The 25927-nt window shown below is 43.9% G+C and overlaps 1 protein-coding gene across 2 annotated transcripts in view; it reads right to left on the bottom strand.

Annotated features, from left to right (window-relative positions):
* The window catches only part of LOC145995302 (uncharacterized), a 51749-nt gene that overhangs the window by 8400 nt on the left and 17422 nt on the right, over positions 1 to 25927 (bottom strand). For both annotated transcript variants that reach the window (XM_083131903.1, XM_083131904.1), the window contains exons 6-7: positions 18079 to 18214; positions 13163 to 13303 (exon numbers count right to left, since the gene is read on the bottom strand). In XM_083131903.1, coding sequence (XP_082988029.1) covers positions 13163 to 13303; positions 18079 to 18214 — 277 coding nt within the window. The remainder of the gene's footprint in view (positions 1 to 13162; positions 13304 to 18078; positions 18215 to 25927) is intronic.

The following is a 25927-nucleotide window of genomic DNA, read 5'->3' as shown; positions in this document are numbered from 1 at the left end:
GTACTCTATTACGACCTAATCTAACCTAAATGGATGACACCTTATCTTACTGTGATGTGGCTAACGTCTCGGATATATAGCATTTGGCGAAAATCCCCATTTGCAACATTGGCAACTTATTGTGGTGGTGTTTCAACTCGCGCGCAAAAACAATAACCATGCCTATGACTGTGTTCGGGTTCAGGAAGCAGCAGGCTATCATGGAGGACCCGAGTCAAACTGTATTGTCATCAACAAACCTATAATTTCGACAATTGGACCAAACCGCTCCCTTTTGAACTTAGGAACACAAAACTTGGACACCAGGACAATGCTACTGCAGAAAACCCGAACTCTCTACAACCAACGGTTTCCGAGATACACTCACTTCCTGTCGCCATTTTGGATTTTCGAGCATAGGTTGTATTGAGACTTTTACTCATATCCGATTATATATTATAAATTCGCAAACAGATTTTGGCTAAGTCTTACCACTTAGGCTGTAGACCCACTTCCTGTCTCCATTTTGGATTTCGGAGCATGGGTTGTATTGAGACATTTACTCATATCCGAGAACATATTATGTATCCGTAAACAGATTTCAGCTAAGTCTAGCGGTTTCCGAGATAGACCAACTTCCTGTAGCCATTTTGGATTTCCGAGCATAGGTTGTATTGAGACTTTTACTCACATATAGGTGTGTATTATAAATTCCCAAACAGATTTTGGCTAAGTCTTACCGCTTAGGCTCTAGACCCACTTTTGTAGTAGTAGGGGCACAAGGCCGATTGAGCAACCAATAATAGTGCTCAGTGGTGCTCGCAGTGTTGCTAACTCGTAGCCTTTTACGATGTATGTTAACCTCACTGGCAGTGTTGCCAACTCGGCATAGCCTTTCACGATGTATATTTAAAAAAGCTATGGCTTCTTTACGATGTATGTTAACCTCACTGGCGGTGTTGCCAACTTGTAGCCGTTTACGATGTATATTTTGAGGGCTCACACCTATTTACGTTGTGTGTTAACCTCACTGGCAGTGTTGCCAACTTATAGCTGTTTACGAATCAGTGTTGGCGAGTTATGTACTGTTTTATATTCTAATCTAAACTGCATCGTACTCTATAATGACTCTATCTAACCTAAATGGATGGCATGCTCTTGTTACCCTAGCAACCGAATCAGTGTGTTGTTGTTGCCTACGACCCAATCTAACCTAAAATGGATGCCATCTAACCTTATCGCGATGTGGCTCGTCTCTAACTTATCGGATGTATGTTTAGCAGTTGGCGAAAATCTGCATGAACCCCCAACCACAGCGTAGCTAACTTACTGTCGTAGTGTTTCAACTCGCGTGCATAAAAATAACCATGCCTATGAACTTGTTCGGGTTCAGGAAGCAAACTGTCATGGAAGCACCGAGTCAGGCTGCATCGCCAAGTTTCGACCTGTTGCCGTCCATGTTGTCCAAACTGAGTGGCCTGTTAATCATTCACTTGAACAGCATTTGGACGAAATACGATGACGACGTCGGCAAAACATTCTATGTCTTCAACAACAACTTGAATCTCTACAAAATTCCGATCAGCGGCAAACTTCAGATAATTGTGATTCCGGAGTGTAACGAGTGCACTCACGGTCCCCGAAATGACGTGTCAATCATACCCCGGCACGGGGCCAAACGTCGTTATGTGTACGGGAAACCGGTCGTGACTCACGGTCCAGTTATCAAGTTCGGTACTGAGACGGTCGTTTATTGTCATACTATTGCGAGGCGGAAATTAATACCTTGAAATGTTACACTGTTTTGTTTACCTTTGATATGTAGATTCGAACATTCATAACACAGAGTTGACGAGCTGTATCTTTGCGGGTGAACCCTGCCCAAGCCCAGCTGCGCAGTAGCAAGGGGGAGGAGCTACGGGCTGCGCGTCATTATCCTTGCTTTCTGTTCTTGCTGTCGACCACCCAAAGGGCGAGTAGGTGGCAACTACATAAACGAATCTCTCTCACACTCTGCGCGGAGTAGCCACGGCCACCCGCAAAGATACAGCTCGTCAACTCTAATAGCATAAGATCCGGTACCTGAAAACGTCAAATAACAACACTGACGAACGGTAAAAAGTGAATATATATTGTAACAACAAAAAAAATATTGCAATCAACAACTGTTTACAAAGCCTCCTCACTCTCACAACATTCACGCTATCTCTCTTTCACACACATGAGGTATTTTTACATGTGAAGTATGGATACAAATCATGGATCTCATTAACATATCATTCCTTTTAATTTTTAAACCTTTATGTGAATTTAGGGCATTTGTCTGCCAGCTCCTGTGCTCTTTTAAATTAACTTAAGTGCCAGCCCTCGGAAAGCGGTTAACTAAGACAATTGGGTCGGCGTGGTTAAATCTTTCGTTCCAATGAACGTATGCATCGAGTCGTAAGCACGACATTATACAAGTTTCTCGGACGGGGGTATTACACATAAGCCTCTCTCGTCCAATGAGAACAACTACACAATTACATAGGGATGCAAAAACTTAATTGGCTCCAGCTGCCGGAATACACTAATCAATCGTCGGCGCGAGCAAAAATTACCTTAAAAACCACCATGCAACAAATAATACTATTTCACGCACACGACCTTGCAATAAAAACAACTACGCTTTCCACAATTAAAAAGGACTCATCAGTCAACTATTGACAAATTAAATGGCGCGACGGGGCGGTCGGTTACACAAGAAATGGAGCACACTTTGACAATTTATACTAAATATTAAAGAAATGAAATGGAGCTTCTAACCCTGAATGCAGACAATTAAATTAGAACATCTGAACATGAAATTACCCTTTTTTATAACAATACCAAAACAATTTTTAGACGCGGAAGTTAGGTTTGGGTTTTCCTGAGTAACTTTGCAAATAAGTGAGACTTCGGCGTTAACTGTACGGTGTTTATACTAACGACGCACGTTTACATGTACATGAGACCCTCTGAAGTATACTGTACCAGACTCTGCTACATGGCGTGGTCATTCATCTCTCCTGGACGCGGGACTTGTACACGGTTCCTTTGTGGCGAAATTGTCCTCCGAGGTCGATCGCGACGAAGACTAATTGCGACGATCTGGTGTACTTGCACCTCCTTAGTACTTCGGGCGTTCCTCTTGCCACTAGCGTCGGATGTACGTGGTCACGCGCCGGTTCGGAATCTCTCTGGTGACGGGCTTCGATTCGGCGTCGTTCTGGAAACGTCGTTCTGGAGTCGTCCATCAATCTCTCCCTCTGGCTTCGATCGGCGTCGTTCTGGAGTCGTCCTTCAATCTCTCCCTCTGGCTTCGATCGGCGTCGTTCTGGAGTCGTCCTTCAATCTCTCTCTCTGGTGACGGGCTTCGATCGGCGTCGTTCTGAAAACGTCCTTCGGGCTTTGGGCAGTGTTTGGCTTTGGTGTCGTCTTTGGCGTTGGCTGACTGGCTTCATCGGAAGATGGCGATGCATCGTTGCGGGGTCAGGGAAGTCGACAGACTCCCTTCTCAATCTCCTTTAGCCGCCCATGATTATGTAGTTAACGCTTGGCAAAAAACAAATCACCGCGTAATCTTCACCAAAATAAGGCGCACACTGGTAACCCTCTATCTGCGATCCGCTCACGGTACGTAAGGAAACAAAGTCCACGGACACAAAACAATGATCACGCGAGAGTGTAGCGCGGAGATGCTCTCTCTGTGAAATCCGGGTAAAAACTGTGTCTGGGGTGGTAGCACCGCATATATATAAGATATTCAAATTCGTCCGTTGAAACCCACGCTAAGGTGGCTTCGCTTCGCTTTCTCAGGGGATGGAAATGACCTCTGTCCATTGTCTTGAAAGGCGCGGTCGGCGACGCGCCCTGGATCCTTGCAGGCTTGAGCTCCAGCTGATTTCTCTGGTCATCCGTGAACATGGGTTAGCCCGCCCGCTGCGACTCAGGCCTGGTAGCGACGAAAATAATCTTTCCTTATCTTCGCGTTGGTGCAAATATGTCATGTTCTAAGCGGCGGCTGTCACTCAGGAAAGACCCGGCTCCAACTCCCGACGTCTGGCTCGGATACAAGTTTATCCACAAAATAAAGTACCCCACACTTTTATATTTGAACATAAAATGAATCAATAAACAAAAAATAATTTATATCGAATTGCGTTTCACATGTCACTAGATACCGTGACAGGAGAATGTTGGTGAAGTCAAGGTTTCCTTTGGCAGGAATATTTATCGCATCAAGCACGGTAGGATGGACAGTGCCATCACGTACGATGTATCTGCCGACGATTCCATGTACGTCGAGCTTCTGGGTGATTACGACAAACTCATCCCTCTCTTCGTCGAGTTGAGAATCACCTACCCTATAATACGGTAAATAAGCATAGTGCCTAACGACATCTTCGGTCACACGAAACGCGACGACCACAGCGACGAGCTTCTCATGCTCGACGTCAGGGTCAACAAGTTGCGGAGCGACCTGCAGGCCCTGCAGCCCACGCACAACTCCAGCCTCCAGACCGAGATAGCCAGCCTGCAGTCTCAGTGCCTGGACCCCATCCTCAAAATCGATGCCGAGCTCAAATCTCTGCTGGAAAAGTACACCGATCTTGCGTCCATTGACAACCTCGGAAACTTGGAGGTGAGTGTTGGCAAGTTGAAACACGAACTCAAGGCACGGACCAACTATGTGGAACAACTGAAACAGCGATTAGAGGATCAAACGAACAGCATCCAGACCGAACTGCAATTCATCGTTCAGAGTATCAAAACTCATGATGATTACGCCTATTTATACGAGCAGTTTGAATCCTTGAAAATTCCTACGCTGGAAAACATTAAGTTGGAACTTCAAACGGATGCCCTGCACTCCGCCATCGCCGAGGTCCAAGCCAAACTCCAAACGCTGGAAAGCTTCATAGACAACCTGCCTTCGTCCAGCAAACTGAACGCCATCGCTCGCAGCGTAGCCAACATCAAACGCCAGCTCGAGACTTACGAGGATTTTGGGAAAATTCAAGGTACCGTCGCTCAATAGAGGATACCTTGGCAACCATGCAGAGCGATCTCTCGAACGTCCAGGAAGCTTTGGAATCGAAATTGCCCGGCATCGCCGAAACTCTGGTCCCCGTTCAACAGCAGATCTCCAAGCTGGAAAGTTTGAACACCGAATCCAAACTTTCACATTTCCACCACGTGATAGACGACATACAGAACAAGTTAGAAACGCTGCAGCGATCGACGCCTACCCAGGATGACGTGGCACAAGTTCAAGATGCCATGCGCACCGTGGCAGATGCCACCAAACTGGATACCGTGCAAAAGGCTCTGGAGTCGCTTCAAAGTAGTGGCCACCATGCCAACGTTGCAGGAACTGAAAGCTGTAAAGCGGGCCCTGAACCGAATATTCAAATCCGACGACGTCAAAAACATCCAAGCCGAAATCGCGCAACTTCGGGACACGGTTGCCGCTTTGCCCACCAACCAGAATGTTGCCGACCTCCATGTGCTGTTTGCTGAAATCAGGACTCAAGTTCGCGACCTCGGGACCCAAAGTTCCAAGTTGAGGCTCGTGGAAAGCTTGCAGCAGATCGTTGCAAACGTCAAGCTCCAGATCGGCTCCGTCGAAGCGAACCAGGAAGTTTCATGAATTGAAAGAGCAATTTAAGCAACTGTACATCGACGTGAGGACCAAGCCCAGCTACGACGAGGTTGTTCGCACCATCGGGGAACACCTGGAACCGGTGCTGAGCAGATTGGACGATTCAGACTCGCGTCATTTGTTCTCCGTGGAGATTCTCTGGCTTCACAGCGTTCCGAATGTTCGAGGACATTGGACGTACGAACGCGCAGGTCACATTTACAAATTATATTCTTACACCCTGTCTCACGAATTTTTCCTCGACGGTATTCTTCGGTTTCTCAAATTTAGATACTGGAAAAATGGAAAGCATCCTGAGGCGCCGCTCTTCACCATACAAAGAAAGGACTGGGTATTCAGAGCGCTTCAAATACCGATCGCATATTGGGACGACACAACCAACAAATATAAAATACACGAGGATGAACAATTATCCGTTTTTGACGTCGAAAGTGGAGAAAGGCTATTCTTCGAAGTCAAACAATTGTACCCCGAGGATAACCCGTTTTCCGTAATATTTTCCTTCCGACGAAATCTCTCACTCAATGTCTAAGCAAGCCATCGTTGACGAGCTGCACAAACCTGCACGTCGCAACTACGAACGCTTGCCGGTGGTCACCAAGAGCATCGTCAACCTGTGGCAGGCGGATCTCGTCGAAATGAGCAGTGGTAATTTGAAGAATTTGCACAAAGTCAAGAATGGTCACAAGTACCTCCTGACCGTCATAGACACGTTTTCCATATATGCATGGGCCCTGCCGCTGAAAGCCAAAACCGGTGCGTGCGTTACAGAAGCATTCAAATCTATTGTCGAGCAAGGTGCTAGATTACCACGCTACCTGCAAACGGACAACGTAAAGGAATTTTACAACTCGATATTCCGACAGTTTGTTCAAAAGCATGGTATCCAGCATTATTCGACCATCAGCGAACTGAAGGCCAGCATTGTAGAACGCTTCAATCGAACTTTGAAGCAGCACATGTGGAAAAAATTCACACTTCAGGGTAACTACAAGTGGGTGTACGTGCTGCAGGAACTTGTGAACAACTACAACAACTCGGTCAACCGTACGATACGCATGAAACCTGCCGACGTGAGCAAGTCAAATGAGGCGCGATTGATCGCCACTGTTTACTGTCCCAAGGACCGACCTACTACCAAGAAACCAAAATACAAAGTAGGAGACCAGGTGAGACCAGCAAGTTCAAGCACACAGTCGAGAAGTGTTTCACCAGAAACTGGAGCACGGAACTCTTCATCGTGATTTGAGTCATGCCGGGAAGAAGGCACACGTATGTAATAAAGGATGCTCGCGAAGAAATCTTAAAAGGGCGATTCTACGAGGAGGAGCTCTCGAAAACAAAACATCGGGACGCGTACCTCATCGAGAAATTCCTGCGTATGAAAGGACAGAAGCTGCTGGTCAAATGGCTGGGACTCAAGGAAAGAAGCTGGATCGACGCGGACAAGGTGATTGTGTGATTGGCGCGTGGGACGTGGTGAAGCGACTGCTCGATTCTTTTTCGGAACGCTCTAGGAAAAATGGCGAGCTGCTGCCCGACAACATTCGCTGCCTCGTTGTCGGACCTTCGGGATGCGGGAAGACAACGTTGGTTGTGGACAACTTCTTGCTCGCGCCCGGCTGGCTGGATTGGAAGAACAGGCACCTGTACGTTTTCTCCAAAAAATTGGAGCAATTCAAGTATCGCCAGCTAGCAAAACTGTACGAAGGACTGGGCATAGCCACATTTGCTTCTGAAGTGATACCGCTGGATCGCTGCCTCCAAATTTCGGTGGTGGTCTTCGACGACGTGATCCTGGAAAACCGGAACGAGATTCGCAACTTCTTCACCCAAGGTCGCCACAGAGACACGGACTGCTTCTACCTTGCTCAGACCTTCTTCAAGGTTCCCAAGCAGCTGCTCCGGGACAACGCCAACCTCGTGTGCCTGTTTCGCCAGGATGCCACCAACCTAAAGCATGTGCACGACAACTATGTGGGTGGAGATTTGAGCTACAACAAATTTTCGAAATTCTGCGCATTGTGCAGAACTGAACTCAATAAATGCCTTTGTTAAGCTAAGTTCTGTATTTTTTCCAGTTTTGTACAACTAACCATTCCATGGAATATAAGAATTGCACACAATTTAGCATATAATTCACGTAGTACCCTGTATGGCTTTCCTTTTAGATTATCAAGCTTTATATGGCTCTTATACAATTTAAATAATATACTTCTTTCAAAATTGAGGGAACTAGTATAAAATATTATATTGAAAATGTTAATAAACGCGAATTTGGTTGATTTAGAATTTAATTTGATTTCTGCTATTCACAATTTTGAGCTCATTATATGAATTTTGAAAGAAGTCTAATAACTCAATTTGCCAACTTACCCTGTAAATTGTTAATACTTGCTCAGCACTAATTTTTCTATCTGGAGCATTAGTTACGATCGACATGGCGAGGAAACCGAACGACGGAAAATACAACAACAAAATGAACAATTTCACGAAATTTGAAACGTTACATAACATAACATAACACACAAACAATGACAAAACGCAGACAACAACCTGAAGCTGCGCGACTACCTGGCGAAACAGTTCAAGGTGTGGAAATCCGATAATCGTGGAATTTACGAAGAGAAAAAGCGCCAGGACCAACCTATCATCGATGCCATGAGCGGACTTGGTAAAAAAAATCAAAGATGTTACCGAGCAAAACAAAGACTTGATCAACGAGCTCGTGCCACTCACTGCTCGAAATTATGCCGTACCCACACCGATATCCAGCATTCACACCACTCCGTTCGAACTCGCACCACCACCGAAACGTCAGGCCCTAGGGAGCAACTCTTCGGACAAGCTAGTCGAGTTGGGTCCGTTGGCGAGGGATTGCCTAAGCACCGGGAAATTCGAAAAGGACGAGTTGTTCGGATGTTCCCGACCATGGAACTAAACGAGGGCGTAGTTTGGAAAATTGGAAAATCGAAAGTCACATTCCAGGGTGAGGACGTGAAAGTCAATTTAGGTGAGAAGAACAGCTGGACCAGGTATCCGGGCACGGTGGGACTGTTGGAGCTCCACCTAAAAGCAACCCAAAGATTACACGGACGAGGATTACCAAAGTTACACAGAAATTTTTATCATGACGGACGCCCTGTGCCAAAACAAAGACGCCACGCAGAATTGCGTCAAATCCAACAATCGAGCCTCATCAAGCCGGTATGGAATCAGATCAAAACAGGCAGCGCTGTCAAACTCTACAACACTCTGCCCAAGGAGTTTGTGTGGGTGGACGATGTGAGGAAGCTCGTGGACCGTTTGCTGATCATCGCAGGCGAAGAGAATGCCGGTAACAGTAATTTCCACAACGAGAAGGTGGGCATCGTGGATATGATCAGCTCCAAGCTCGCCAACTTCATCGTGAACGACAGCAAAGGCATAGGGTAGCTCATCAAGATCATTAACACCCTGCCTCTGAAATTTTGGAACGTGGCCGAGGGTCGAGGTCTAGTACTGCGATCCTGGGACCAAACTCGAACAGCGATTGGAGAGAGGAGACAAGGGTGTGAATTCGCTGGACGCTGCATGCAAGGATCACGACATCGCTTACAACGCTCACACCGATCTCAACGCGCGTCACGATGCCGACAGGAAGTTAGAGCACGCGGCTTTCGGGAGACTTGTCAGCAGAGACGCCTCGCTAGGTGAACGCGTTGCCGCGTTGGGTACAACCATCGTCATGAACACGAAACAAAAATTGGGGTGGGGACTGTAAATAAATAACACCCCCGTGAAAATGGCAACCTGTATAACCGACCTACCACTGGAACTGCTGTACAAAATTTTTGCGTACATTTTCGACGGAGGTGAGGATGTTGCGAAGCTCGTCGACTTAAGCAAAACAGCACCAGAATTTCGTCCACCGTGCGAGATGATTCTTATGGACCATCTTCGCAAAATAAGCGGTATAAAGAGCTTGCAGAATCCCGATGCCCTCTTTTGGGCTGCAGGCGAAAAGTTGGCCATAGGATGGACGAATTTCATGAGGCGAGAGAGTGAAGGAGACGATATACCGATGACTGTTACGCATCGAACGCTGAGACCGATGATATCTTCAGTCACTTTCTTGCGTTGTCCGAAGCGAGAACCTTCTTCTCCCGCTCCCGCGATATAAATAACCACCAAGAAACCAAAGGGTGTCGTCTACCAGGTGTCCTACGCGAAACTCAAGTCTCTCGGAGCTCTTGATGGAATGCTCACCAAGAAACAGAGGGAATGAAACGTTCCTGCCTGGTCAAGGGCCACGGAATGAAATTGCTGCTCAGTACCTCTCAGTTGAGGAGGTTGCAGCGTTCACGGAAGCAGCAGAAGACTGGAGGTTTCATATTCAACATCCCGGCCATCCTGGCTGCTCTGGGTGCCGTGGGTAGCTTGGCCGGTGGAAGCGTCGCCATCGCCAAGATCATCATCCTCGCGAAGAAGAACAAGGCCGAGCTGGAAGAGCAGAAACGTCACAACCTGGCCATGAAAAAGAAAGGGAAAGGTGTGGGTAGGAAGCTCGAAGCTCTGAAAAGAATTTAAAAAAAGAAGAGCTGCTGTCCAACCTCGACATTGAATCTCTGATCGAGCAGCTGGGGATTAAAAACTTCAAGTGCGTTTTCATGTCCGATTAGCTACTCTCGGTTGTGAAGAAAGAAGAGTGTAGCGTGGTCAACCTGGACAGTTACGAAAATCTGGGAACCCACTGGATATGCTACGACAAGCAAGCAAACGGTAATGCTTTTGCTTTCGATTATTCGGAGGTGTGCCACCTGCTGGGTAGGTGAAGTACCTCGGTGCTTCCGGTCTCTACTACAACGACGAACGCATGCAAGGTTTCGAGGAAGTGAACTGCGGTCATCTCTGTGTTTCTATGCTCGAGTTCTTGTCTCGAATAAATAACCCAACAGTCGAGGATTTCCAGAAAGTTTTGTGGCACCTGAAGCACGATGGGAATGTTCCATCTCACTAGCGAGACTTCGGTCCTGAAACTCTCGTTGCACGACGACATCATCTATCCTAAATCTATCGCCCTTCGCGCATTCTACAGCATGTACCTGATACCCAATGGGCCGGTGCATAACAACACCATCAAGGTCGGTAGCGAAAAAATCAGCATCACCCCCTGGCCAGTACAATCTGTCTACCTTGCAGGCCCACTTGCCGATAAGTGTGTTGCTGTCGCAGAACTCCGTGACCCACAGAGTGGAACTGGTGTCTGCTACGGTTACCGTGGACCTAGGTACTGTCGGAGAGCTCCTGTGTTTCGAGAACGGTACCAATCTCGAACCTGGCATCAAGCATATCGGTGCCAACATTCCTAAATTTCTTACCATCGAGAGACTGAATGTGCACTGCAACGTGGCGGAAGGTATGATCACCAAGTCCTCGGACCGCATCCCGGGCAGAAACAAGCAGACGGGGATCATCGCCACGTTCAAAAACCGAACTCGGAGTTCATGGAGCCAATCATCTACACGCCCTCGCCTCTGATATACTTTCCTGTGTGTCGCAATCGCATAGACAACATAGAGTTGGCGGTGACCAACGAGAAGGGCGAGGTGGTGAATTTCGCCGGAGCCACGACCACTGCCGTCGTGGAGATCAACGTGTAATAAATAACCATCATGGAGCAAATCGAAAGTTACGAGTTGCAGTCCTTCCCTCCCAACCGTCGCACGTTTGCGAACCTCAACGAACCGAACCGAGAGATCGAGTTCGATGTGGACGTCGGGGATGGATTCATCCACCATCACAGAGTTGACCTGTACGTCAAGTTCTACGTGGTGAAGAGAGACAGCGGCGAAGCTTTCCCGACCAACGCGAACCTGAGGCTCGTGGACAACTTTGTGCCGTACCTGTTCTCGCAGGTGGGAGTTAGAAAACATGGCACCGTCATCGCCGCCATTGCCGCCATACTGTCAACCATTCTTAACCCGCAGCTGTAACATCTTGTAGTAGTATGTCTATGCTTCACCTCCAGCTGCCATACACCTTGCTACCTCTTTAAGCAGACACGTGACGTGACGGATGAGTTCAACAGGGGTAAGATTTAACTGCACGTAGTGGTGGAGGAGTAGCTAATTGTTTAACACTATTTCTAGTTAGATTGATTGATTTGCTTTAATTTACTTTTGGCTAATTTGCGAAGATGGGAGTAAGTGATGATGTGATGAAATTGATGAATGCACACTCACAAACATCCATGCCCAGAAAGGATTCGAACCCGGGACCCCTGGCGTCGTTTGCTAACCACTCCGCCACGGGAGCCGGCACTATTTTTAGTTTGTTTTGTAGAAGTAGTTCTGGTAAATATTTTCCCTTGTTGAGCTTCATCCGAATGATCGTAATATCAAACAAAAAGGTGGGGGGGGGGGGTCAATACAGAGACACAATTTAGAATTAATAATAGATATTTCCCATTATATTAAAAGGACAAATCTCTGTTATTACGAGTAATTCAAACCAATGAACAGATTAACATCAGAGAGAGTCACTTGTACTAGATTTTGCGGGTTAAGTGGTAGAACAGCCACAGGCTGAACTTCGCCCATGAATAAAGAATTTCTAGTTTTTAATTTCTAATTGTTGTATTGTAATAATGCTATTATTAATGTTAATTGATTACTGTTAATTATAAAATGGATCTGTATCATGATGAACATTTATTTTTGGTGACAGTTTATTTCATTATTGTTGTTAAAATTTAAGTAATTAAGGTTGTTAATGGTAATCAACTGTCGTCTATTATCCAGTGCTTTTTCATGCTTTTGATGAAAATAATAATTACTGACTTAAGACCATGAACCTTTTGAGAGCCCAGTTATACAAGTAAATAGGCATCGTTTCGTTGTGTTCCGAAGGGGTGTTTTACAAACCAATTAAAATATGTATGTAGTATTTCCGAACCAGAAATAAGAACGAAGGGGCGGGCTATACTACAACAGCCTCCATGCAGCTTCATAACACGGAAAAAGATTTCTTTTAGATAATTACCCAACACTCAGTACTACAAATTTCACAAGAGTTATTATTTATTATCTATGTAATACAGTTCAATTAACAAATTAAGAATTAAAACAAGTTGAGTTTTGGGTCATCATGTGTGGAATTGCCCAAGGAAATAGCATTTCTGCTTTAATCTAGTAGATCCACAATGAAAGGAACCCGGGTTGGATTCCCGTTGAGAGAAAATTTCAGTCCTTTGGGACCACACTTTAAATTATAAGTGTTATAAGTAACAACTACACTTATAATTTAAAGTGTGATCCCCAAGCACTGAAAAAGCCTATATGCGCGTAAAGTGGACCTAAATGTTCTGCTGCTGATTCGATAACTATTATGTAAACTTTCTTTTAATTATGAAGTTAAAGGTGATTCCTCTGTGGTAAAGGTAGAGGATGTAATATTGATGTGTATGGTGATGATGATGACAATAATGATGAATAGTCATGGTAGAATATTAAATCTTACGTGAATCCAGCCAAATGTCTGAAGTCCAAAATCGGTTTGAAAATATGCAACTTCCTCTTCATTTCGAGTCGTGACAGTGTCAGGATATCCAACTTGCTTCGGGATCAACAGGTGTGTTATACGTATTGTTCCATCTTCATCCTAAGCACAGAGAATAAAGAAAGATAATAGGCTACATAATAAAAGTTTAGACATCACTATCTTCAACGATTAAAATTATTTGCAACTACATGGTTTGAAACCTTAGGTTTTTAAATACCCTACAGCTGATTAATATCAAGATTTGAAAAGGAAGGGAAGAAACAATCATAATAATAATAATAATAATAATAATGAACAGAATGAATTTAATTTTTTAAATGCTAACTGGAAGGGTGATACATATCAAATATTCAATTCAGTTTCTGAAACGAAAAATACATTCGCAATGTTTGAAATAAATTGATTTACATTTTCAAATATTTCTGTTGTATAGAATTGTTGGGTTGAGTTATTCGATCGTACTTCTTCCCCCCTCTCTCTCTTCCTCTCTCCCTCTCACTCACCCTATTTCGCTTGCTCGCTTTCTGTGAATTTCAGTTTTCTTTTGTGTCTGCTTTCTTCTACTTCTCTTTCTCTTGCGTCTCTCGGGCCTGCCCGGGTTCGATACCCGGTGGAGGCACATAGTGTTTCGGATTCCACTGTAATCTGTAGGTCCAGTCCCGATTAGCCTTACTATGCATAAAGTGGACTTAAAACACTAAATTAACCAATCAAATCTTGCATCTCTCTCTCCTTTAATTTCAACTTCTCTTCTCTTCTATCCCTCTTAGACTTTTCTTTCCCTCTCGTTCTATGTGTCTCTTCCTTACGATATTTCTTTCTCTGCATTGATTTATCCTTATCTCTCTCTCTCTCTCTCTCTCTCTCTCATGTTCTCTTTCTATCTTTCTTTCCCACTCGTTTCTATCTCTGTCGCTTTATTTCCTCTCTCTCCCTCTTGTCTTCTGTTTTTTCTCTCTCTCTTTTTCACACCTTTTGCTTCCTGCCTGTGATTATCTTTATTTCTCTCTCTGTATTGCTGTTACCAAACGCACCAACTGTGACGTGAACTCATTAGCCCCATCTAGTTCGCAGCACGTTTTGACACCAGTTGCAGTGCAGGTGTATCCCGGTGGCAAGGGAATGACGTTCAACCAAGTAGACGAATAGCGTTGTTCAAGTTCAGAAGCTTCAACAAATGCTTGCCTGCTGCTTTTAACATTCATTTGATTAATTAGCACGCACCACGTGACTATACAACACAAATTACACTGCTCCAGAACGTAGTGCAAACTGTGCAGGCACCAAATACATTACTTGACACCAAATCAACGAAGTAGACGAGTCGGTGTTGCATCGTGTAACAACCTAGACGCGCGATTGCAGAGACACCCAAAAACTGCTATTGAAGTTGAACGAAGGAAACAAGACTCTAGGAATCGACTTCCGCAAGCAGAAATGAGAGTTCGGATAGAGTTGATTGGTTCGGATCCCACATAAATGGTAGGTCTATTCTCAGATTATTTCTGTTTAAATATGATTGTAAATTACAGGACCTGCAATACATGTGTCATATTTTCAACTCGAAGTAGCTACGTTATATTCCTAGTAGCTACAGTGGCGTAGCGTTATTGGATGCCAAAACGCCAGGCGTTCACTGATTTAAAATGGGTAAAAAATGCGTGAGTGCTGTAAATAAAAAGTAAAATACTAATTATATATGTTTGAGCTATATGACATTATGATAGCTATTTATCTCGGTACGCCTATAACGCTCCACTAAACAGCTCTCGTTATAGCATTTTTCTAATTCCTTTGCTGGCCGGACGCCGGGGAGGTTTGGCGTACAGGACTCTGCTTGGCTGGAGGAAATCTTGGATCTCTACAGCACGGCCGACATGCTCTCGAGAACGCTGGCGTACGGAGCACCTGACTGGTTCTAGAGCTCATGTGACCCTTCCTGACTTCCGATGCAGACGAAAAACCTACCCGGTTCTTCGCGCTCGTGCTGTGTGATGCTACAATACACAAGATGGCTCACGTAACTTTATCAAACTCCAATATATAACTTCTTTGTGTAAATTATCACACGAACAGCGATGTGCATTAAAAACTAAAAGAAAACAAAACAAAAACCCAGTTTTCGTCAGTTTTTTCAGTTCTAGTGGTATGAAATGTCAGAAACTGAGATTATTTATTCATAGCCGAAGTTCAGATGGCTGCTCTACCACTTAACCCGCAAAAGTAATGTATCATTAAGAAAGTTTATTTGTTCGATAATATGTAAATCCTTTATATTTTGTCAATGGAAATTTTTAGCGTTCGTTGTAAAACTCTTAACATCGAATGATCTCTGGACGGAATTATTTTAAAGTATTGATCAGTTTGTTTTCTTTATGTGGCAACGTGAATGTATGTCAGACAATAGTCTGAATTACTAATCGGCACTGTTATGTCAGTAGAGTGTAGATAGGTGGATCATCCGCCGACCTCTGTGGCGGAGTGGTTAGCATGGGTATTCTTTGTGAGTGTCCCTTCAACTTCATCAATACCATCACTTATAATATTCATTTTCGCGATTAACCAAAAGTGGCAGAAGAGCGAAATGCGTCTCCAATGTTCTAGAATCGCTTATGAGTCTGGTAGGTTTTTTAATGACTTGCGTCATGCCGAAAGGTCCTTGGTTAACTGGGTGTGCTGAGAGAAACAAAATATAGTTTTGCTATACATGCACTATGTTTGGTTAAAGACTCCGAATGCCGTATGGTGTTCTGAGTTGAAAAACCTAATTACAAAAAAAGTTATAAAACACCGTCTTCCAAACCTTTGTTGCATAGTGAGGTATCTCATTTGTAAGCTTTTAAATATGCATGGATGAATCTTGTTTTAACGGATGCCGGGCGACTTATGGCAACAAAACAAAATGAAATTATACTTTCATATAGACAATACTTATAGCTATCATATAATCCCATAATTAAACTATTAGGCAAAACAGGCGTAGCCAGTGATTTATCCACATACCTCTAACACGCTCCCCAAACACCCTCCCAAATTTTGACGAACACCCCCCCCCCAAGCAGAAAAGTTACCCCCCTGTAGGGAAGTTGTAAATATGGACTTTTATATCAACAATAAAATGACAATACTTTAACAGAAAGGAACCATTTGTAGCTCTACAAGAAGCGTAGTCCAATGGACCTTTCGATCAACTTAAACCAAAATGTCAAGGAAGGAGGGTGGAATGTGCAGCATGGTCATTTCCTGGGCCGCGTCAAGTATCTGAACGCTCAGCGAGCAACGTGATCGCTCAGCTACTTGACGGCCAAATAGGCGTTGCTCCGCGAGCGCTGCTCACTTGATCGCTGAGTGAACTTGAACCTTGCCCGCCACAGGTTTGAACCACATAATATAGCGTTTTTGTGTTTCGATCTCGTGAGGCATGATTTGCCTGTATGATTTGAGGCACTTTGAGGATGGCGGAGTGGCGGGCCGCGAGTGGCGTGGCGACCAATGAGGAAATATTTATGATGAACGGCTTGCGATATAGCGTAATTAGAGAGGAAGTTCAAGTAACAGAAGGTGAAGAAATAATATTCCAGTTTTTGTAATTGTATTAATATGAAAGTGTTGTTTATTCCAATCTAAATATTAAATATTCACGTTAGTCTTGGAAAGTTGTGCAAGGGTGTGAAAATGAAAATTTCGACAGTTTTGTTCACATCAACTATTCTATTTCCATAATTAACAGCTTTTCAAACACCGAAATCTTGTCCACTCGACGCAGCCACATTGATCACAGATTATTCAAAGGTACTGATATTTTGATCAATGAACAATCAGCGTCAAGTAAATGATCTGTCTGCTCAACGAGCGTCGCTCAGATACTTGACGGGCCCCTGGAAACACAAGGCTTTGGTCAGCTCTAGGGAAGGGACATTGCCATCTGAAAAATTTCAAAATGACCTCTCGCCCTCTTTAGAGGGAGCACATACCGCACAGTATTGCCAGTTCAGCGTTTGAATATCTAAATAAATATTTCTTAAATACGTTACAGATTTGTAAATTCATAAGGGAAAAATCCTGGATAAACCCCTGGGCGTAGCCTTCCTTTGGACTTGGCGTTCCCACCCGAAATGCTCATGCTACGTCACTGGTAGCTAGTCAATCGCAATGCACGCTTCCATGACGGCTGTTGCATCCTTTCAACGATAACAGTAAACAGCAAAAGCCCTTTCTCCTCCCCGACCTGCGTTCATAGGTTTGAGGCGAACGGTTCCCCAAGGGTCAGCGAAAAAGGCGTTAGAATTTTAAAAAGGATCGGTATTGCTGCGACAACTATTTTTCGTCTTCTTCTTCTAAGAGAACCAAACCTAACTCAACAATCCTAACCTAAATACCACAGATTATTACTACCCTACAATGCTACCAGCCAATGACAATGCTTACAACAGTTGTAGTAGCAATTAATACCTTTAAAAAGTCCATGTAGGCACCAGGCAATAAAGAAATATAATAGAGCAAAATAAGTTTAACACAATGAGTATAAGTAAATTATAAGTCTCATGAGAATAATTTAAGCCACTTGATATGGGATATATTCTTTATTTACGCTTCCCTTTCTCCGAATCGACTTTTGATCTTGGCACCGAAGTTCCCGGATTAAAGATCACAATAAGTAGCTTGGAACTACAAGCGTCCAGTTGGATTCCCCAACACACACACACACACACACACACACACACACACACACACACACACACACACACACTACAAATTACAGATAGCTATGCATATTCATAATTAATGCTTTAATCGAGAAAATACGTAATAAAAGTAATGCTGTGTGCAATAATTTCAACTATTTTATGCAATGTACAATTCTTTAAACTTACTCGCTTGCCACTTAAAAATGCTGCAGTTTCCTTATTGGCCAAAGTGTTTTCTTGAGCAGCAATCAGAAACCTCTGAGTTAAGGTTGAAGGAATAACTATTTGATGCGGATTGTTTTGATGTCTTCTTAGATCTGGCCTAAAGCAAGGAATAAACTTTGATTACATACTCGTAAGATCACGGTTCAGGTTTTAGTATCTGAATGTTAGTATCAAGGGTAGCTAACAAAGAGCTTGAAACAGCTCGAAACCAATGATGCAACTAGAAAATACTGGGGAAGAAGTATCATGTGTAATCATATTATTTGGAACAAAAATTTAAACAATTCAACCTATATTTGAGATTCAATTATTTTCTGGATTTCTTTGGTCTATTGCTGTGTCAATCCTAATTGTCTTGCAATATCTAATACAGTTTTGCTATTTTAAGTTATCTTTTACACTCGACAGTAGTGTAAGTTTATCGTTTCAAAGTAACACTTGGTACGAGTGCTTTTTTAGCCTCTTTTTTTATCAATTGAATACCACTTTTTGACATATTTTGACAATTTTTTGTCGACGTTTTAGCGTTTAGCGATGTTTTTGTAAAATTTCCCATTTTTTCCCTTTTTTTCCCACTCACACTTGGTACGAATGCCACGATCTTACGTGATATAACTTAACCTATCCTTTCTTTGTGCTAAACTACACGAGAGCCTCTACGTGCTAGTAGTGGTGGTGGACCGGTTCACAAACCGAAAATGAGGCTCGGTGAGGCTCGCCAAAACCTCAAAAACTCACTTTCTCTCCACGTTCCGCGCCTCATTTATTGCGCTGACGATGTTTCGCAGCGACGAAAACAGCACCAAAACCTCAAAAACTCACTTCAATTCACTGAAGTGAGCCACAGTGTTGCAAACCTACGAAAATTTCATCAAAACCTAAAAAAAAAACCACTTTCTCTCCACGTAGTAGGTGGAACCCAACGTTCTGGACCCATCCTTTGACCTACTTTTTTATTTTACGACGTTTTACGGACTAAACTAACCTACAATGATAGAAAAATGAACAGAAAAAAAAGCTCTGGCATCACTTTTTTAAGCTACTTTTTTTACCTCCTGCTCTTATGCTACCTCGTCCTTTGACCTACACTTTTGAAATGACTTACGACATTTTCCTATAAGTCTGCTGTCTCCTCTTACTGTAAGGTCCCTCAGTGTAATCTACTACGACCTTGTGCTCTCAGCGTAATCTGCTACGATGTTTTTTTTTTTTTTAAAAAACCTCATGTGTGATCTTCTGCGGTGTGTGTGTGTGTGTGTGATAAACAAAATTATTTTTGTTAAGGCCCTCAAAAAAGAATAAAAAATAATATCCCGCCATAGAGAGGGGTGCGTGGTGCCCAACACCAGTTCTAAATGGTCATGGCTATCGAAGCCATGCCTCTGTAGAGTTTCACGAGTTGTTATTATTTTTTTTTATTTGCGCATCGAACTAACTTACATTGTATTTTATATAACCTTGTTGATTTTTTTTAGTATGTGGCAATTATTATTTTTTACGAATTATTTTTTAAAACTGCTCCGTGACCCTCTCGTTCTTCACGTCGTGGACGAAGGACTTCTCTGCGACCAGGATGACACTGCATAGAGTATCCTCGGGCAAGGCATCGTGGAACTCGCAGACGACCTTGATGTTGGTGCGATCGTTGACCACCAACTGCTTCCTCTTCGTCGTGTTGATGACGAACATCGGCCTGCGTGCTTTGAATTCGCTGGGCGTGTAGTACATGTCCACGCTTCCCTCGGTCACGCGCTTGTAAGCCGAGAACGCTTCGTAAAGTTTGAGGTAATCATCTTTGGTCATGTCGAGGTTGTAATTCTCGCGCGGGAACACTTCGTTCCTCCCATTCTTCAGATAAACGTTCTTGATCTTGCAGTCGTCGAATTTGCTGGAATCTTTTTCCTGATTCTTGTCCCTCCCGGTCTGAAAGAGCACTACGACGAAATCTGGCATGTCGAACTGTATGTTGTTGAACTGCGTAGTCACGTCGAATTCCATGTGACTTCCCGACGCCATCTTCTGCACGCACTGGTAACCGTGAAAGTGAATCGGTACCTGTGGACTCTTCAAGATCTCCGCTTTGTACTTGAGGGCGTAGTTCGTCTCGTATTCCACCACCGGCATTCTCAATTCCATGCTCCGGATGACGCACTTGGCTGCTTCGGGTAAAGTGTTGGCTATCGGCGTGGTGCCGTCCGGACCCAAAGCAGCGTATCGCATCAGTGCGTCGTTGTCGTTGGCCGCTCTTCGAAACGTGATCCTCAGTCCTCCCTTCCACATGATCTCCTTGTAGTCCGAGAAGAAACCGGGAAGCAGACGCATGGGAAAGAGCACCGTGTGACTTCTCGTCGATATTTTCGTCCCCGCTTCGAATCCTCCCGCCTGGTAGTACGCTGCGTCTGTTTTGGATAATTTCAATGTTCCCACTGCCGTCGACGTGATGCCTGGATAATCGATTCTGTCGATGACGGTGTTGTGTTTCCTCACCTCCACCTGCGGGAACAGGTGAGGCACGAAGTTGTCCACGAGTATCAAATTTGCTGCTGCGGGAAACGCTTCTCCGCTTTCTTTCTTCACCACGTCGAATTGAAGGTAAAGGTCCGCTCTGTGAGGATGAACGAACCCGTCGCCTACGTCCACGTCGTATTCGATCTCCCTGTTCGCTTCGTTCAAATTGGCGAACGTGCGACGGTTGGGAGGGAAAGATTGCAATTCGTAACTTTCGATTTGCTCCATTTTCACTATGTGTGTTATTTATTATACGTTGATCTCCACGACGGCCGTGGTCGTTGCACCTGCGAAATCCACCACGTCTCCTTTCTCGTTCGTCACCACCAACTCTATGTCGTCTATGCGGTTGCGACATACTGGAAAATAGATCGGCGAAGAGGGTGTGTAGATGATCGGTTCCATGAATTCGGAACTGGGTTTGAACGTGGCTATGATTCCCGTCTGCTTGTGACTTCCCAGCAACCCCCCGTCCGAAGATTTCGTGATCATTCCTTCCGCCACGTTGCAGTGTACGTTCAGAGTCTCTATGGCCAAGAATTTAGGAATGTTTGTTGCTACGTGCTTGATGCCAGCTTCGAGTTTTGTGTCGTTCTCGAAACCTTAAAGTTCTCCCATAGTGCAAAGGTCCACGGTCTCCGTCGCCGATACGATTTCGACTCTGTGCGTGACCGAATTTTGAGAAAGGTACGTGCCTTTGGGTAACTGAGCTTGCAAAGTAGAAAGATTGTATTGGCCTGGCGTGACGACGATATGTTCGCTTCCGACGCTAATTTTGTTGTTGTGCTGCGTGACGTTAGGTATGAGGTACATGCTGTAGAATGCACGCAGAGCTACGGATTTAGGATAGACGATGTCGTCGTGCAGCGTGAGTTTCAAGATCGAAGATTCGCTCGTGAGATGGAACACGCCCATCGTGTTTCAAATTCCACAATGCTTTCTGGAAATCTTTGATCGTAGGCTTATTTATTTTAGAGAGAAACGCGAGCATGGAGAGGCAGAGATGACCGCAGTTCACGTCTCCGAAATCTTGAATGCGTTCGTCGTTGTAGTATATAGAGGTTTTGTTCGTTTTCAGAAAATGAACTAAATTTGTAGGTGGAACACCTCCGAAAGAATCGAAAACGAATGCTTTGTTATTATTTTTGTGGTAACATATCCAATGCGTGCCTGGATTTTCTTGACCGTCCAAGTTGACTACGCCGCATTCTCTTCTTTTAACGGTTGAAGGTAACGAGTCAGACATGAAAACTCCTCTGAAGTGTTTGATTTGTAATGGTTGGATCAGAGATTCAATGTCTCGGTTGGTGAGTGCTGCTGTTTCTTTTTTTTAAACTTTTTCATCACGCCCTTCCCCCCTTTCTTCTCCATGGCCAGGTTGTGACGTTTCTGTTCTTCCAATTCCGCCTTGTTCTTCTTCGAGTCGATGACGGTTTTCGCGATGGCGGCGCTACCCCCAGCCAAACTTCCAACGGCCCCCAATGCTGCCAGGATGGCCGGGATGCTGAATATGAAACCTCCGATCTTTTGCTGTTTCCGCGAACGCTGCAAGCGTCTCAATTGAGGTGTGCTGAGAAGTAATTTAATTCCGTGTCCTTTGCTCAAGCAAGAACGTTTCTTCTCGCGTTGTTTCTTGGTGAGTAACCCATCGAGGGCACCTAGATTTTTTAGATTCGAATATGGTATCTGGTACACGACACCCTTGGGCTTCATGTTTTTTTTTGATGCTATATGTTATCTGGGAAAGAGAACAATTTTTTTTCCCGTTAGGTTTACGATGTGTGTTATTTATATCGTCTCACTCAGAATAGGTGGCGATGTGTTATTTATATATATGTATTCTGGGAAAGAAAAAAAGTTTTTGCTTCGCCTAATGCTATCATGTGGTTTACAAGATCGACAGTTTCAATGTTCGACGCGTACCAGTCTTTGGTAAATCTTCTTCTCCCCTGCCTCCACTCGTGCAGCTCGTCTAACCTATCGTCAATTTTTTTGTTTGCGGCTCGAAAGAGAGTCTCTGGGGATCGGAACATTTTTTCATTCCGCTTACTTCTCGGAGGTGATCCATGAAAATAATTTTGCACGGTGAACGAAATTCTGGCGTTACTTTACACAAGTCTATGAGTTTAGTTACATCCCCGTCGAACGTGAACGTAAATATTTTGTGCAACACTTCGGGAGGAAGTTGAGTTAGACAAGTTGTCATATTTTTCATGGTATGTTATTTATATATATATTTTCCGAGGGTTGGGGTGTCTGTGATTAAACAAATTCTATTACGTGCTTCGTTTTCTTACCAAGAAGTTCCTTTGTCCCCTTGTACACGATTCGAGTTTTGTTCTCGATTAAAATAGATAGCTTCTCGTCCGATAACATGTTAGCGTATCGATCTGGTAAAAATAGACTGTATTGTCCGTCGAGCAACAGACGTACCTTGGGACCATACTGGGTAGAAACGATTGAACCGGAAGTTATCGTGTAAGGTTTGCCGACTTCCAATTCCTGAATTTTTACATATTCGACTGACAAATTTAGCATTTGTTTTAATGCTTGAAGATCACTCATTTTTTTTTCAGTCGTCATATCGAAGAGAAATTTCAGGGTGTGTGTGTTACAGAATTTTAATTTTTCACAATGTGTGTTATTTATATATACCGAAGAATTTTTTTTTTGATCTCGTAGATTTTTTTCACGATGTGTGTTATTTATATATCAAGTTTTTTTTGTTTTGACTTGTACATTTTTTTTTGGCACGTACATTTTTTTTGTCTTGTACATTTTTTTTGACACGTATATTTTTTTTGACATGTATATTTTTTTTTGACACGTACATTTTTTTGTCTCGTATATTTTTTTGACACGTACGTTAAGGCAACTTTTTTTTTCTGACGATGATCATTTTTCCACGTCAACTTTTTTTTGACAACAAATTTTTTTTGACGATAAAATTTTTTTACGATAAGGCAAGGCAACTTTTTTCTCACGATGATAATTTTTCCACGTCAACTTTTTTTTTGACGAGACAATTTTTTTTGACGATAAAAATTTTTTTACGATAAGGCAATTTTTTTTCTGACGATGTCCACGTCAACTTTTTTTTTGACGATAAAATTTTTTTACGATAAGGCAACTTTTCTTCTGACGATGTCCACGTCAATTTTTTTTTGACGAGACAATTTTTTTTTCTGACGATGCCACGTCAACTTTTTTTTTTAAGATAAAATTTTTTTACGATAAGACAACATTTTTCTGACGATGTTCATGGCAACTTTTTTTTGACATGTACATTTTTTTTGACACGTATATTATTATTTTTTTACAGTGTGTGTAAGAGGAAGAAAGCTTGTGCTTCGGAAAACGAGATGATGTGCATTATAATATCTGCCGCCTTCTGTTCAGACTTGCACCAATCATCCGTGTTCATCCTATCGTTTAATTTTTTCCCTGCGGCCGAAAGAAGAGTGTCGAGATCACCGCACCTCAGACCGCTGATCTCCCGAAGATGGTCCTTGAGAACCATTTCACAAGGGATGCGAAATTCCGGCGTCGTTCTTGCTATGATTACAAGTTTCCCTACATCCTCACAATCTCCGTTTACTGCGTGTTTAAATATTTTACATAGTAGCTCGGGCGGCAAATCAGTTATACGAGACATGTTGTTATTATTTTTTTTTTTTACTCTGTTATTTATATACCCCACCCAAGTTTTTGTTTCGTGTTCATGGCGATGGTGGTGCCCAGTGCGGCGACCCGTTCACCCAGCGATGCGTCTCTGCTGACGAATCTTTCGAAAGCGGCACGTTCCAATTTCTTGTCTGCTTCGTGACGTGCATCCAGATCGGTGCGAGTGGTGTTGTAGGCGATGTCGTGATCTTTGCATGCGGCGTCCAACGGATTCACACCCTTGTCTCCTCTCTCCAATCTTTTCTCGAGTTTGGTACCCGGTCCGCAGTACTGGTAGCCAGGTAAATGCATCTCGAAAGGTAACTTGTTGATGATGTCGTTCACGAGTCCCTTTCCTTCGGCCACGTTCCAGAATCTCGGAGGCAGCGTGTTGATGATTTTAATGAGGTAACCTATGCCCTTGTCGTCGTTCACGATGAAGTTGGAAAGTTTCGTGCTGATCATGTCCACGATGCCAACCTTCTCGTTGTAGAAATTACGATTGCCTGCATTCTCTTCGCCGGCTATCACCAACAATCGGTCCACGAGCTTCCTCACGTCGTCCACCCAAACGAATTCTTTGGGTAACGTGTTGTAGCGTTTGACGCCGCTTCCACTCTTCACCTCGTTCCAAATCGGTTTGATGAGATTCCTGTACTTCTCGCCGCTGCTCGATTTCACCCTATTCTGCGAGGCGTCGTTGTTCTGGTACAAGGCATCCGTCATGATCAGAATTTCCCTGTAACTTTGGTAATCTTCGTCGGTGTAATCTTTCGGCTGCTTTTTGGCAACGAGTTCCCACAGTCCCACCGTACCCGGATACCTGGTCCAACTACCCTTCTCGCCTAAATTAACTTTAATGTCGTTGCCTTCGAAGGTCACCTTCGATTTCCCAATCTTCCACACCACACCACCGCCTTCGTTGGTTTCCATGCTCGGATACAATCCGAACACTTCGTCCTTGTCGAATTTCCCCGTGCTCAGGTAGTCTCGTGCCAAAGGTCCCAACTCGATCTTATCCGAAGACGTGCTACCTATGGCTCGACGTCGTGCCGGTGCTTCCTTCAGTTCGAACGGCGTCGAAGGAATGCTCGAAATTGGCGTGGGTACAGCGTAACTTTTAGCTGCGAGCGGTACGAGTTCGTTGATCAAATTTTTATTTTGCTCCGTGACACTTTTAATTTCTTTACCTAGACCGCTGATGGCGTCGATCACAGGTTGATCCTGACGTTTCTTCTCTTCGTAGGATCCGCGATTCTCGGATTTCCAACCTTTGAAGCGTTTCGCGAGGTAATCGCGAAGCTTAAGATTTTCGTTTTCGATTTTTCGTTTCGTCATAACGTTATTTTATACACGTCGTTTCTCACAACGTTGCAACGTTTAGAAAGTCGTTGATTTTGTTTCTGTATTTTCCGTCGTTGGGTTTCCTCGTCATGTCGATCGTCGCGAATCCGAAATCGTCACTGTTCCAGCAAGAAGAGCAGCAGCGTTCCGAAAATTGATTGTAGTTCATGTCTCCGCCTACGTAGTCATCGTACGCGTGCTTGAGGTTGGTGTGATCTTGACGAAACAAACATATGAAATTAGCGTTGTCGCGTACTAACTGTTTTGGAATTTTGGAAAACGTTTGAGCTAGGTA

This window comes from Lepisma saccharinum, chromosome 11 (assembly GCF_977018435.1).
Source record: "Lepisma saccharinum chromosome 11, izLepSacc3.1, whole genome shotgun sequence".
NCBI classification, from domain to species: Eukaryota; Metazoa; Arthropoda; class Insecta; order Zygentoma; family Lepismatidae; genus Lepisma; species Lepisma saccharinum.
This window is presented reverse-complemented; position numbering and strand designations above follow the sequence as displayed.